General features: G+C 36.6%; 1 protein-coding gene across 1 annotated transcript in view; it reads left to right on the top strand.

Moving 5' to 3' along the window:
* The window catches only part of LOC117300663 (syndecan-3-like), a 47,410-nt gene extending 33,018 nt beyond the window's left edge, over window positions 1–14,392 (top strand). Inside the window, exons 3-7 of the mRNA XM_033784370.1 lie at window positions 5,461–5,600; window positions 6,529–6,769; window positions 7,181–7,233; window positions 7,679–7,910; window positions 9,308–14,392. Coding sequence (XP_033640261.1) covers window positions 5,461–5,600; window positions 6,529–6,769; window positions 7,181–7,233; window positions 7,679–7,910; window positions 9,308–9,474 — 833 coding nt within the window. The 3' untranslated portion in view covers window positions 9,475–14,392. The remainder of the gene's footprint in view (window positions 1–5,460; window positions 5,601–6,528; window positions 6,770–7,180; window positions 7,234–7,678; window positions 7,911–9,307) is intronic.
* Window positions 14,393–16,368: the final 1,976 nt, after the last annotated feature.

Raw genomic sequence — 16,368 nt, 5'->3', positions numbered from 1 at the left:
TCCTGAAGACGAGCAGAGTATACTGAAAACATTCTCCTGGAGACGAATATATTGTTCCAAACGTCAAGACCAAATAGGCTCTTCTCAGTGCCAACACTCACTCAAAAGAAATTTACACATGGTTGTACGCAAGTTTACTATTTAACTATAGTTTCTTCCTAAACCAATCAATGTTGTACCAGTCCCTCCTTCACTGTACCTTCCCTTTATATGCAAATTGGATTTGGGAACTTTTCAATTGTTTCTATATAGGGGGCCTAAATGATCTACAATAAAACTAACCTGTGAAAATTTCATGTCAAATGGTGGTAGCGTTTTTGAGATATCGCCGAATATCTGGAGCGGTTATGTCCATACAGGAAGAATGAAAAGTCTTTGGAGAATCAGTTCATGCAGAATTGTTTCTCAGATTCAAGTGTTTACGAATCCCTTTCTCTAAAACCACATTCCTTATTATTGAAGGAAATTGCTCCTAAAAATGTTCTAGATTATCATCAGCTGCAGTGCTACTACCATAGTCTTGTCATTAATAAGGTACATGTAAAGCCTCCCTTTAACCAGTCATGATATAATAATTATAGTACCAAAGACACTTGGAATATAAACAAGATCCAGCTGCTGTGATACATGTACACGTACTTACCAAGTAAGTTTTTTACCCACCTTTTAACCATGCTTCAACCAATCGTGATATAAGGCTTATATTACCAAGGGCACTTGGAATATAAGCTTACCAGTTACAAAGATTGAGTCAACCCACACCTTTCACAATCAAATCCCTACCATTGACCCGCTCAAGGATTCGCAGCTTGGGGTCTTACAGAACCAACTAAATCTTAGAATCATGGTGTGACATTTTTCTTTGTAATGCCTCCCACTTTAACAATGGTTTGGTTGATACAATACCATCAGCATATGTTTACACACACTGAGTATCTAATTTATTCTACATGAAGGAAATCTCATAGATGTTCACCCAGTCACACATTCAAAACAGAACTCACACATATCCTTAGAAAATATGTAACCTTTGTCATAAAAAGAAGCAGGCATTTTTCACATGTATTTGAGCTTGGCTGAACTCAGGTTGTTAGTAATAATGTGTATTTCCATATTCAGGCCTACAGGGGCCTATGCTTCATTTTTGAAAAGACAAGGGCACTAGGTATTACTCGGTACTCAGTGTATTAGGCCCAGTACTCCCAAAACACCCAAAACAAGATTCAAGTGTCAAAGTATACCCACAGAGGCCCACCAAGGCGCCACTCGGTGTCATTGTGTCGCCAAACTTGGTTCATTGTGTTGATACAAGACACTTAAAATTTAACATGAAGAGATCTGGAAGTTTTAAGTAAAACATCGCTTCTTTTATTTTCCATTAATTTTTTTTCTGAAGACATCGCTTCATGGCATTTTTGTTTTAACACAATGCTTAAACGCAAGCGCGCACACACAACCAACCTTAAGGATCTGATTTGTGGGTCTGTTATTCCCCTTTATAAATAATTCCTCTGTGGGGTACAAGTTGAACCTTTGGTGAGGTCCATTATTCAATTGTGTAAAAATACCCCACAATGACCTTTATGTTAGCCTGCACATGGTTCCCATCATTTCCATTTCGTAGTTTCCTCATTCATTCATAGCTTGCACTAAAAACTACATAATGTAATATGTAGGAATTATTGAAATAAAGTTCATGTAATAACTTGTAGGAGTACCCTGGATGAACATGCGATTATTTGGTTGTTAAATTTCGTACAATTGTACAGTACAGTGACCATCATTTAAGGATCTCAAGCGCACTGTTTTGTTAACTAAGCTGCAGTCAGATAAAAGCAACTTCTTATATTGATGCAGGAAAATACAGTGGTTAAAATGATCCATGCCAGAGCATCATGGCCTTGCGCTATGCAGTCTAGCAGTCAGCCTGGTGCCATGAACCCAACCAGGATGATTATTTACAGGCTTTATGCTCACACATGCATGATGTACCACATTTTTATACACGATGTCCTTGAATAAATTGAATATAACCAACACTATACTGTGGATATAATGAAAATGCTGGTTAGCTTAGACCATGTGTAATGTAGTGTGTTGTAGAGCTTATTGTACTCGGCATATTGCTGCATACAGGGCTTAATTTTATGGCTCTGCTTACCACCTAATTCTGCACTAATATGATCACCATTCTTTGCTTACTTACACTGGTCCTTGCTCTATGCTTACATGGCAAGGCAAGCGCAAAATTTCTGTGCTAGCTGTGTAAGCATACCAAGTAACGTGGAGCACGCACGCGCACAAGCTGAAATATTCCCTGCTGACCAGTTCTTTGCTAACGGTAAGCAGAGCCATGAAATTGGGCCCCGGTGGTATGGTTTTAATCAACCATCTTGGATGGCTCTGCTAATGTACATGTACAGTAATGTACTAGTGAATTACCATAAAACTGGTTCTCATTAGATTTAGGGGATTTCTAGTCTTTAAAGACAGAAATCAGGTCTTTCATATGACTCATGGAGGCTGCCTGGAGTGCCTTGAAGTGTAATAAACAGAAGCCACTGGGTGGCCGTATTGTCACTCTCTCAATATAAATGCAAAGTGAGAGAAAGTGCCTTTCAATATTGTGTATGTACAATGCCTGTCTACTCCCGCACACTTTCCTTCCCAGGGAAATGTGTAACCACTGGCATACACCAACATTTGCCATCACTCACTTTGTAGCAAGGCAATATAAAATAGTGTTAAAAATATAGTGAACTCGACTAAACTAATTTGTTTGACATGTTTTCTACATCTAACCTTTCATATATTTATTTGTTCATAAATCCCTGGTGTGGTATGACATGTGTTTCACCCCAGTCAGCGGACTGCGTAAGTCTCACTTCAGTGGATAGCAAGCCTAGCATAGAGAAGTTTCACCTGAGAGCTGATGAAGAAACTGTGAATGATAAACCAGCTGTTCTTCCAGCAAATTTGAATACAAAGTTTGCCGTAATGCCTGAGTGAATATGCCAGCATTTTACATCCCTGTACGAACGAGCCTCATTATATGAAAAGTCAACAAACTATTGTTGGCTCTTTTTGTTTGTTATTTATTAATGCCATTTCACACAAATATAATGAAGTTTGGTTGGTGCCCTAGTAACCAAACCAAACGTGTCATTTATTTGATTTAAACTTTTGTAAGATATCAAAATTGGGTTAGTTCAATCCTGGAGATGTATGCAACCAGTTTGTATGACTTGACCTACTTTTCAACAAAGATAACAATGCCTATATCTTCACTTTCAAGTTTGCATGGTGAGAACTTTATGATTTCACAATCTATGTAGCATCCAGCCAAATGAGGTTATGGGTGTAGGGAAGTACCTGAACAAACACAACTAACATGCTGAACAAAGCCATAACAGGAAAGACACAATAACTTATTAGCTACAGATTGATGATAATGATATTTATAATAAAACCATTCTTATAAAGGGCATCATTGAAATCACCTTGAGGTACCTACCTTCATGTTTGCGCTGTAAGGGAAATCACTGATTGTACAAAGTAAACAGATATGTTTTCACCAGGTTTTTTTGAAACAAACCTCTGAAAGACTGCTACAAAGTATCAAAAAGATCAGGAACCATATGACTTGGTTTTGATAACTGGGAGTCGGAAGGGATTTATGTATACAGTAAGATTTTCCACCAACCTCCAAACTTGCACATATCATTCGTGTCTAAGACACATCTAGACAACTGCAGGAGAGACCAATTACATACAACCTTCTATACACACTACTCAATCACACATACATTGTAACAAGAACCTTTTGTCATCCTTCATGAATAAATCAGTACTATGATAAACAGCTGAATAAGTTAACATTAACTTGTATTGCAGTCAAAAGATGAACATTACAAAAAGTACGGTTTGAATTGTATGTACATGTATTTCCTCCATTCTGTTGTCATGGGGCAACTTACAAACCAGTACAGTGCAGGCCTGTAATTACTCAGAGGCCAGGGAGGCCTTGGCCTTGGCCTTGGTGCCCCTTCAAAAGTTCCCCATAGACTTTAAGATTTGTATGTACATGATGGTCATATCAATATATGTACAGTTTATGTTTGTGCTCGGTTAGTATTGAAAGTAGGAGTGTCTAAACTAAACATGGTCCCCAGGGTACTGGAGTATGTGACTTCGGTACTGAAAAGGGTTAAGTCAAGGTTGAATGTGTGACGCTAAAATACAATGTACATAAACAAACATTGTCAGATTTGGTACCAGCGCTATATCCGTTATTTTTATAGCCACTGCATCATACCGAATCGTTATGAAAACATTTCTGAGACAATGTCTCATTATGATAAATTAAAATAGGAGGAAGTTCCTGAGCAACCAACATCAGATTAGACATCTACATGTACTGCCACTAACTATTAACTTCAATGTACATTAATTTTCACAGGACTCGGGGGAAAGTACTGAGTAAACAGTGCTAACACACATCGGTGTATGGGTAAAAAACCAAAATTAATATTCTTTATCGCTGATGCAAATTTAACATCTATTATATCGTTTCAATGTACATGTACACCATCATGTATGTACAGTTTAGTCATGTACCTGATTCAACCTGGTTCAATCAATCACTGATTCAACTTGGTTTAATCAATCCCTGTTTCAACCTAGTTTAATCAACCCCTGATTAAACCTAGTTTAATAATTAAAAACTTGGAGTCATCCCTGATTAAACCTAGTTTAATAAAAACTTGCAGTCATCGTTTTAGTTTGAATGCCATTTTATATTAGACTACATTCATAAATACCTTAGACAGATGATATAACACCAGTAAAAAGTGTTGAAACACGGGCGTGACACGTGCGTATAAGACATTTTCTTTGTTCCTTTTGATCGAGAGCAACGGCTGAAACAGTTGTGCAACATCACGCGATAAGCGCGATGCGCACAGCATCTCCTTATAAGGAGTTGTTTACCCGAGGGCGGCGGAGGGCCTGACATTTTCAAAGCTGGAGGGGTGTTGTGTTGAAAGAAATCATTAAACAATTATAATTTTTGCATTTATTTTACCTTTTGACCAAAAAGTGTTGATGTTTTTTGACCGAAAAGGTATTTATGAATGGGAATCAAAGTGTGTTGAATCGGTTTTCAACTAGTGGTTTAAAACCGCCGAGGCCTGGTAGTTAATAATTTACCTCGACTCCGTCTCGGTAAAACTATCAAGTCCAGGCCTCGGCGCGGGTTTAAACCACTAGTCGTGCTAGTTGAAAACCTCTTCACCACACATTGATTCCCTTATTGTAGTTGAACGTTAAAATATAAGTAAAAAGGGTTATAATTTGTTTTAAATGATCATAGTATTTTTTTATAATTGATCAATACCTATTCAACCTGTTTTAATCAATACCTAGTTTAATAACAATTGCTTATTTTTGTTGTCATTTCAGGTGTAGTTGTAGCCAAGCCCAAGTTTGATAACACCATCAGGATTAACAAGATTGGTGACAAGAAGGCAGTGTTTGAGCCGGCACATGCAGATCCTAAATCAAGACAGTCACTGGAAGTGTTTGACACAGTCTGTGCTGTTGTAAGTCTATGGCTTAAGATTATCTACCCTACTACAAATATGATCTTTTTAAATTAAATGTTGTTATAGAAACAATTAATGTATTGACATACATCTTCCTTGCTTTGGAATTTTCAATGAATGAACAAAGTAGCTACTATGGTGATTTAGTCATGTTTCCATAACTTGTTGGTCATTTGTTGTCTCTCCAAGTTGTTTTAATGATCGAGAAATGATTTGAAGTCAAACTTCACTGATTTTTGGGGCCGAACAAGGAATTGACTAGAGTGGGATTCGAACCAACGACCTCCTGATTAACGTGCAGGCGTTCTACCAACTGAGCTATCTAGCCCTATATTGGCCGTGTCTCTATTTTGTCGATATCCATGGTAGGGGGTGCCAGTCAGAAACCATACAACCGTTAACTACCATGTAGCCAAGAGTCACACCCAAATTACGATACAACCTGGGAAGCGGCAGTCAGGGGATCACCAACATAGGGCTAGATAGCTCAGTTGGTAGAGCGCCGGCACGTTATTCCGGAGGTCGTTGGCTCGAATCCCACTCGAGACAATTCTTTGTTCAACCCTCAAAATCATTTTAAAATTTACCCAGTGAGTTTCCCTGTGGGTTTTAATTGATAATTTATATGTTATAACAAAAACAAGTATAGGAATCTTTTTTTCTTTTCATTTACATCTTACTTACTTTTGAATTTTCATGGAATGAGCAAAGTAGCTTTTTTTGGTGATTTAGTCATGTTTCCATACCTATTTAAATTTGGTAATTTTAAACCAAACTTCACTCAGTTAAGCTATGGGGGTAGACCTTAATGGTTAAGCTGAGTTTTTTTTTTTTTTTGGCTTGGATGATGAGATTCATGCTACATTTTCTATTTTGGTTCTTCTGATAATCTTCTGATTTGTCTGACTTGTTTTCTCTTACTTAGCTCCTAGCCTCCTTGCGAACAAATGAACTAACCAGCCAAGCAGAGGATTGTGTTGGAGTCTCAATCACTGATGGGAGTCTTGTTGTCACAACAGAGATTACATTTAGTGAGGACACAACTGCCGTTGCATCTGATGTAGAGAGTGCTATTAAAAGCACACTGGCTGGAAACACATTGAGTGACAGTACTACATCTCTTACTGTAGACAAGAGAAGCATCAGGGTAACACCAACTGGCTCAGGTAACACTCTCTCTCTCTCTCTCTCTGTCAACTCTCACCCCTAGCTTTAAAGGCACTGGACACTATTGATAATTGACAAAGACCAGTCTTCTCACTTGGTGTATCCCAACATAGGCATAAAATAACAAACCTGTAAAAACTTGGACTCGATTGGTCGTCAAAGTGGCGAGAGAATAATGGAAGAAAAAAAAACACCCTTGTCGCCCAAGTTGTGTGTTTTCAGATGCTTGAATTGGAGACCTCAGCTGACAATTTCTTCAAAGGGTGCCCTTCATCAAGGAGAAAATGCATTGGTGCCCTTGCCCTTTCAAAAACGAAGCACACAGGCCTGCTATCATTGTGAATATGTACATGACACTTCTATATACAATTACTAAAACTGTTATTTCTTGCACTTCATTACTCCCACAGACGCTGTTGATGTTTCAACTGTGAAGCCCACAAAGAAACCAGGCAAACCTAATGTAAGTAATGATCAGGCATCATGCGCCTTGATTACCCAGCAGGGTGGATATGTGCACATTATAAGTCTTCATTATTATTTTGTTTTACTATAGACTGAGCCAGCACTCAGAAACCATAGTAAAGTTAACTGTGTGCAATTAGGACAACAGATACTGAAATGTGGTAGACTGAAAATAGGTTCAGCATATCAGGAATGGTCTCAAATTATAAACATTTGAAATGGAAATTGACCTTGTTTTCCTGTTCTGGCTAGAAGTGGCAGGTGTATAGAAAGATAGACCAATGCATGAATGGAAACCAACACTTAAAAATGTTAAATTTTCTAGGTTCAAAGATCATGCCTGACAAATTACTAAACACCTAGTAGGAACTACCAGTCATCATTCACTTTAAAGTGAAAGTATTCCCTTAAAAACTAACCATGCTTTTCTTTTGACTTTACAGAAGTCTAACCCTACCCCTGACATGCCAACATCAGTATCTCCTGATAACAACAACGGCCTGACCGACAATGAAATATTCTTTGATACATCACCCCCAATGAAGCCAGTCATGAGCACAACCATGTCCAATGAGATTGGTAACAATGTACACAACAACAAACTAGAGGTCAAAGATAAGAAAGAGAAACAGGGCTTCTTTAAAATGGTTCTTGGTAGTCCAGTACTCTTAGCAGGTGAGTTATCCCTTAAACCCCTCATCCATCACAGGCCTTGAACTTTGCTCTGAAAGGGGCAAGGCAATTGCCTGCAGTAATGGGCACTTATGTGAAAAAAAAACCCAGTCCAGGGGTCGATTTCACTAACGCGTTTTGGTCATCGCAAACGCCGAAATCGATCGCTAAATCTAAAATCCATCGCAACTTAGTGATGGATTTTTAGCCGACGATTTCACTAAAACTTAACGATGAATATACTCGTCGCAAAGTTTTATTTAGTGATGACAATCTTGCGATGACATGTTAGTGGTCGCAAAGTAAAAGTTCATCGCAAACTTATGATACATTGCGCCATTCTGTGCTTATAGTTATAGCAGTGTACGTTTTGTTTTTTGACGTATAAATTGTCCGTGATTTAGAGTAAAATGAGTGGCGCTACATTAGTTTAGTCTTGCGGTCTTTTACCTGGTAGACTCAGATTGCCGATGACAACTATCAGCGACGCAACTGCAGCAAAGAGCCCCTTAATATCGGTAAAAAGGAGATACTATATGCCATATAGTATGGGTTCGATTATTTTAACCATCATTAATTTTTGAAAAAATGTGTAATGTATTGGCAAATTGACAGTGTGAAGCTTAGTATTATTAGACAGATATGTCAGAATTTTCATCAATCCCACCGTTACAACAGATTTACAAAAACTGTTTTTTTAAATCTAAAATTATAATAGAGGCCATAGGCCTATAAATGCTTTAACCCTCGCAGGGCGAGTCAACCAAAAGTTTGGATCGCCAACAGGTTTTTAATGACATGGATGTCGGAATTGAAAGGGTTGAATTTTGTTGTGCTGAGCTTGTTTTTGTGCTGAGCAGCTCGATGCAGATCTCCTTGAGATTCCTCCTTATCTCAAGCCTGTTTGATGGCCACATTCCATTCAGTATTAAAACTTATTTCAGCTTATCAATAACCATTAACAATGTAAAGGATTTTAGGCATTGCATAGTGAGGTATGGTAGATACACACATGGTGTTACTGCAAACCAAATATACATTAACCACGTCTTCTTTCAAAATCTACAAATACTTCTGAGGCAATTTGTGTTACTTCAAACCATAACCAAGTCTGTTGTATTCATCGCTGTGCAACCAAACCAGCCGCAAGCAATCTTGCTTGTGGCTGGTTTGGACCAATAAGCAATCTGCTTATGGGTTGTTTGGTTCCACAGAGGTAAATAAAACCTTTGCCTTATGGACCAGGCGAACCAGTCTGAACATTAGATTACTGATAAAGTGGCACACGTCGATTGATATTCGTCGATTGAGATAAGTTCGTAGGCAGAATTCCTGAGAAGATAAGACAAGAGTTATAAAAGTAACCTTCTTTTCATCACTTCCTGTTTTCTTCTTGACAGCTTTGGTTGGTGCAGTTGTCTTGACATTGATCACTATCGTTCTGATTACGATGTTCCTCATCTATCGTGTTAAGAAGAAGGACGAGGGAAGTTATTCACTGGATGAACCTCACAAAGTCAAGGACCCAACGGCCTACTGGAAAGACACCAAGGAATTCTATGCATAGAGTCCAAACTTTAAGCACCAGTCTTTACAGCTCGGTTTGCTTTCTTTTACTTCAGTTTCCTTCTTCATTTACCTCTTTATTTATGAAGGAATTTATTTTCTGATGAGGGGTTTGCTTTTCTCTGCTATGGTGCTGGCCCCAAACAGTGTTTTTAAAAAAAGGTTGCTGGGCTGTGAAATATATGGTGTTTTGTACAAAAACTGTCGTAAATTCAAAAAAAATGTAGCTGGGTTTTTTTCTGTCTCATTCAATCTTCGATTTTGTTTGCCTGGAATAACTGATTGAATGTGGTGCTTTTTTATGTGATAAATGAAAACAAGAGAAGAGGGGAAAGTGTTGGGTTTGGGTCTAAGGTTGTTTTTAACAAGAGGTTTGGAACTGTGAGACAATAAACTATGACTGTGTTTAAACTTTGCTGGGGAAATATTTTTAATAGTAGGTGTTTTTCTATTCCTAGATCTAGCATATTCTTTTGTTTTTCTTTCTCTCCCTATTTTTTGTATGTCTTTTTTGTTGTTGTTACTTTTTATTTTATTAGTTGTCTTTCTGATCATGGTTTGAATTTATCATGTGTAGTAAATTAAATATCTTTCCAGTTGCTGGCTGGGCCAATGAAAAGCATCAATGATTTTTTATTTTTTGTTTATTTATTTATTTATTTATTTTTGTTGAAGAAGTCATGTGAAGACCAGAATGGATTTGAACACAGATTTATTGTACATGTAGACTATTAATAGATTAGTTGGACCTAAAATAAGTCAATTTTTGTATTAATAATTAAAAGATGTAATGAAAATAACGTAGTATTTTTCGCCGCAGTGTTGAACTACGTAGATTTATAAATATATATCCTACTACACCTTTCAATGATCAGCTATCTACTACGTACATCGTAGTAGTACAGTATAGACCTTATGCATGCGATGACATCCACCCCACAGTTCAGTTCTTGATCAGCTACACATACATGTATTTCAGGTGTGTGCCAACTGTTTAGAGTTACTGATGTGGATATTCAATTGCTCATGTTGATTCGGTATGAGGCACCTTGGAAAGTCAAAGGGTTTTGTATGAACAACCAAACCATTTTTAAGTAGGATTTGAAACTTTGCATGGCGAAAATACGATATGGAAAGGTTTGCGGTAACACCATGTAATGACTATCTCTAAATGAGTTGGGGTGGTTCTGAAAAGAACCAATGGTTTAAAACCATTTTTTGAGTTTCATTTCCAGCTACAGATTCTGACCAACCGAATTCAAAATTATTGATTGAAGCGAGATAAACGTGTTAGGACTTTAATTAACATCAAAAGGTGTCTACTCAGAACTGGCAATAACGGTTGGGTTTGTGAATCTTTATGCAAATCTAATGTTAGAGTCATCCCACTATTTTGTATAATAATCTTGTTGTCTCGGATGAGCTTGCATTTATAAGGTCTATACATTGCATAGCAATTACAGCACAGTTTCATCTAATTTGCAGAGTATTAAAAACCTTCAACTCTTAAAACATATTAACTTTCTCTTGAGATTTTTTGAAACATTTTCTGAAAAACTTTTTCCTCATTTTAAGAAGTTTATCAAACAGAATTCCTAATTCTCATAGGGCAATAATTTTTCAGCACTTGTTTAATTGTTGTATATCTTTAAGTTTTTAAGTGCTGGGCAAAGCATTGGGGGGCAGATAAAATGTCGGTCTGGCTTATCAGGAAAAATTTGCTATATTTTTGTGAGAATGGATAGTCATTTTTTGTATTATTACTTTTTTTGTTTATTAAGTTTACTATGATTAGTTTGATATTTACCTCTATTGAGCCCTCCTACTTTGGGTACCGTTAGCAGGATAATTGACTGACTAATCAGACCTAGATAGTTCTCTGCATGGTGGAGTACTTAGTCCAGGGTCCATTCACCAGACTTGAGCTTCTCACACAAAATGTCAGCAAAGTCTTACAAATGTCTTCAGCAGACATGCCCTTCTGGATTTGTCACTTATGAGCTCACATCAAGCTTTTCTCATCTTTGGCATTTGACTGACAGTTGGAGTAAGATGTTGTCTTTACTCAAGTGTTTTGCTATTTTGTGAGAGTAGATCATGTCTAATGACCAGTCATAAGGAGGGTGAAGGACTAGCCTGTCATGAATTGACTGTTTTAATGATGTACATGTAGTTAGAGAGTGTGTGTGTGATTGTAAGTATCATCATTGTATGCGTCCAACTTCTTGAATAAACTTAGGGGCTGATTACCAACCTAACAGATGACGGGTACTACTACAACCCTTACATTGGTTTACATCAAGCAATTTCATTTGAAAAATCACTGTTATCACAGATTTATATGGATTTTTGGTCTTGGCTTCTACGCAGTCACAAGTTCTGCGTGGCATTTGTATGCCTAAATAAACATAAATTATGTATTGTGGACTGTCAAGTCTTTTAGTAGTACACCAGAGTAATATAATTTTCCCTGGTGCTTTGATCAGTGGGTTTAATGACTTGTGTTCAATGAACGGAACCAGAAATGCAATTTTCTGAAGCCCCTACAGTGCTCATGTTTGTCGGTTGAATACCTACCATCAGAACAGACAAACCAGGAAAGCTAGGATCAATTACATGGTTATCGTTCAACATGATGACCGCAACTTGTGTGTTATTGGTTGTTGGTTGGGACATGTTTATTGTACCTTGATATAAATGTCCTGGTTCCTGTAACTGGGTTGAAAAACCCACTATCTGAAGGAGATAAAAATGAAACCTTATCAAATGAAACCTTGCCTCTTAGTTTGGCAGTCAGCCCTCAAGAATAAATAAACAGTGCCTGATTGAGGATTTGTATAAAAGCTTCATTATTAATAATGTTAAAAAAACGTTCCTTGAAATTTCTCATTGTATGGTCTGCCAACAATCGTGGTGCCAAATAGTCTGCATTTTTACAACAAGATGTGTTTATTTTTGTCATGGTAGTTGCATTTAGACTGTCGATTCTTCCATGTTCTGCCCACCTTACTTTCTAATATAGAGAAACTCCTTGAATGAATGACGTGTAAGAATCTGTAATCAAGTTCCAATAGCCAATATTGTGGCTGGACATTAATTAAACCCTTTAAAGTCTATTGACTCTATTTCAACTCTGAAGGAAAAACATAAAGGTATGAAATTTCCAAATAACTCCACCTGATTTAGTAAAGCTACATACTTGATAAATAATATATGGTCAATATAAGGGTTTCTCATCAATCGTTTTCAAGCAGTCTGGCTGTGTACAATATTTACCATGATATGAAATAGACAACTTTAGGCCTATACTTATTAATACTAACATTCTTTGTATAGAGTTTTGCTTTGCTTAGATATAACTATGTATTTTTTAATGAATAAATTGAATTCCATGTTATAGGAGAACCTACTAACTAACCCTGTACACTAAAGAGGTTAAATTGGTTAACATGTCATATACAATGCAGTGGACTATACCAGGCTAGTTTACATGTGATAAACAATACGGTGGACTATACCAGGCTAGTGTCTTTGCTGTTCCAAGAAGTAAACTTGCACCTTATGAAATAACTAAGATTGTGAATTTAAAACAAAAACAGTATTGTTAAATTAATTAAGAGTTTGTAAGTTTCACTTGGACATTCATATTTAACCATTCACGTAGAATATGTTTTTTCCTCGGCTGATATATTTAAGAACTAATTATGACATGATTAATAGTTTTGTTCGTTTGTTTTTTTTGTTCAGGCTCTCTCTTCAGAGGGAGATACTACAGTTTTGATGTTTACGAATAAATAATTGTGGGGAATGAAACAGAATCAAATTTAACACATCAACAGGCTTGCTCAAGAGAGTGATTTATCAGGCAGGTTTTCTATATTTTCAGTTATTTTTTTAAAACATAATAAACAGGTAAAATGAGTTACTTGCAGGGAGCGTAGAATTATGTACATAACACTGTCAATTTCATCTAGAAAGTATTTTGATGTTTGAGCATTATGGTTTAAAAAAAAATAAGTTTTCATAGTGGTTTTAAATAAGTAATTACTTTTACGCTTAAAAACATGTATATTTATTAGTATTAGAAAGAAACATGAAGAAAATCCATATCGTTTGTAATCAACAGCAACATCATGGCAGTTCAATATTTGAATGTAATCAATAGTAATAATACAAAACAAGTTTGGCTTATTGGTGACCAATGGCACCATGCCATTTACCTAATGTGAGGTTCGCCATCAATGGTTGGTACCTAACCAGAGTCAGACCTCTTGGCCTTCTTAATACCAAAGAAATGTTTTGAAGGGGGGATATGAAATACATTTTAAAGAAGAAAAAGAAAAGAAGAAAAAAAAACCAATAATTTATAATGGATGATATTTGGATAAATTATTCATCTCTACGCCACTTTAAACAAACTTCTCAAGTGATGAAAAATTACAACAGTAAAGTCATAAGTCGTTACATGTAGTTTTCACATTTCTCAATAAGAAATCAACATCTTAAAATGCAGACAAGTTCACTACTTCAAGCTATTCTGTACTGCAAATTCTTTGAACTACTTTGAGAAAAGTGTTTGTTGCCTCACCAGTGAGGTTTGTTGTGTGGTGTGGATTCGTTGTTGACATAACACAATCTTAAAGTCATTAGTTATTAACTGATTATTTGCATATATACATTTGCTGCTGATCACCTTCAACATGTCTGCTTACTTTATACACAGCGTTCTAATAATATTAGCTTTGTACTGTATATACATTAGTCAGCGTGCATCAAGCCATTGACATACCTGTGTTCTTGATCATTTTTATAACAAAAGATAAAATAAGTTTTTGGTTCTCTATAATTGTAAATGTACACAACTTCTTGCGCTTGGAAATAAAGATTTGCATCCATTAATCTAATAATTTCTCAAATGGCGAAATGTGTCTGGTGAATTTAATTCTAGTTTGACTAACATAAACCAGTAGATGACATTCTGGAACTGTGGACTAACATTAAAGCCATTATACACTTTCGGTACAGAAGAAAAGAAAAAAAAGTTCACATATTTACAAATAACTTACAAGGTTTACAGAAGGTAATGGTAAAAGACTTCTCTTGAAATATTATTCCATGAAATGCTTTACTTTTTGAGAAAACATTAAAACAATTATAAATTCTCGACATTGAGAATTACGGATTTATAGTAAACCCATGTCATAACACGGCGAAACAAGGAAACAAGGAAACGTGTCGACGCCCCTCCAAGCAATTTCGAAAAATTCACAACAGCAAAAACAAACAAACAAACATCACCAACAACACCCCCCCCCCCTCACCCAACCAAAAAAAAAACGGGGAAAAAACTATCGACAACAAATTACCGTAAGCTATTGAATTTCTCTCAATTGGGGAAAACTTTGATTGGACAATGAAACAGAGACGAAAGTGCGTTGCTTACGGGGTTGTAATTAGGCCGGACCCCAAGGCCAAGCGGTGGTTTAGACAAGGGCTTCATAAGAAAGAATATAGGCCAAGTTCGTGTCATAATTAGGTGTTCGGCCATCAGCCGAAAACCTATTGGTTTTTTTAGCCAAACTTTGTCTTCCCCCGAATCTTCTCATCAAGATTTCGCTGTCGAAAGAGGGTGGATCCAAGTTGAATTCCTGTAATGCCAAAGTATAAATGCTACAATTGGTTTTTATTGACAATGTATAAAGCGTTTATGATATAGTGAGGCATTATTTTAGAATATTTTATTTATCGCGATCGCTGGTGTAGGGAAATCTGTCCCCTGAGATTCTGTCCACGTAGAAAATTAATAAGGGCTGGAGGAGGTTTAGTCAAAAGAGGGCGCTATCAGAAGAAATCAACACAGTTCGCCGTATTTTGGGACAGAGTTTCAGGTAGTTCGAATAAAGCAATAAGCCGCGGGTACAATTGATTGACGATCATTTTGTGCCTAAATAAATCGCCGTCCTTACTTACTCTATGGTTGAATAAAGTTAATATCGCTGGACCTAATATCCCTTAAAAAATTGTAGCGGAGTTTGACTTTGTATGCTGTAGTTATTAACTGATTATTTGCATATATACATTTGCTGCTGATCACCTTCAACATGTCTGCTTACTTTATACACAGCGTTCTAATAATATTAATTAGCTTTGTACTGTATATACATTAGTCAGCGTGCATCAAGCCATTGACATACCTGTGTTCTTGATCATTTTTATAACAAAAGATAAAATAAGTTTTTGGTTCTCTATAATTGTAAATGTATACAACTTCTTGCGCTTGGAAATAAAGATTTGCATCCATTAATCTAATAATTTCTCAAATGGCGAAATGTGTCTGGTGAATTTAATTCTAGTTTGACTAACATAAACCAGTAGATGACATTCTGGAACTGTGGACTAACATTAAAGCCATTATACACTTTCGGTACAGAAGAAAAGAAAAAAAAGTTCACAGATTTACAAATAACTTACAGGGTTTACAGAAGGTAATGGTAAAAGACTTCTCTTGAAATATTATTCCATGAAATGCTTTACTTTTTGAGAAAACATTAAAACAATTATAAATTCTCGACATTGAGAATTACGGATTTATAGTAAACCCATGTCATAACACGGCGAAACAAGGAAACGTGTCGACGCCCCTCCAAGCAATTTCGAAAAATTCACAACAGCAAAAACAAACAAACAAACAAACATCACCAACAACACCCCCCCCCCCCTCACCCAACCAAAAAAAACGGGGAAAAAACTATCGACAACAAATTACCATAAGCTATTGAATTTCTATCAATTAGGGAAAACTTTGATTGGACAATGAAACAGAGACGAAAGTGCGTTGCTTACGGGGTTGTAATTAGGCCGGACCCCAAGGCCAAGCGGTGGTTTAGACAAGGGC

This window comes from Asterias rubens, chromosome 16 (assembly GCF_902459465.1).
Source record: "Asterias rubens chromosome 16, eAstRub1.3, whole genome shotgun sequence".
In the NCBI taxonomy this organism is placed as follows: Eukaryota; Metazoa; Echinodermata; class Asteroidea; order Forcipulatida; family Asteriidae; genus Asterias; species Asterias rubens.
This window is presented reverse-complemented; position numbering and strand designations above follow the sequence as displayed.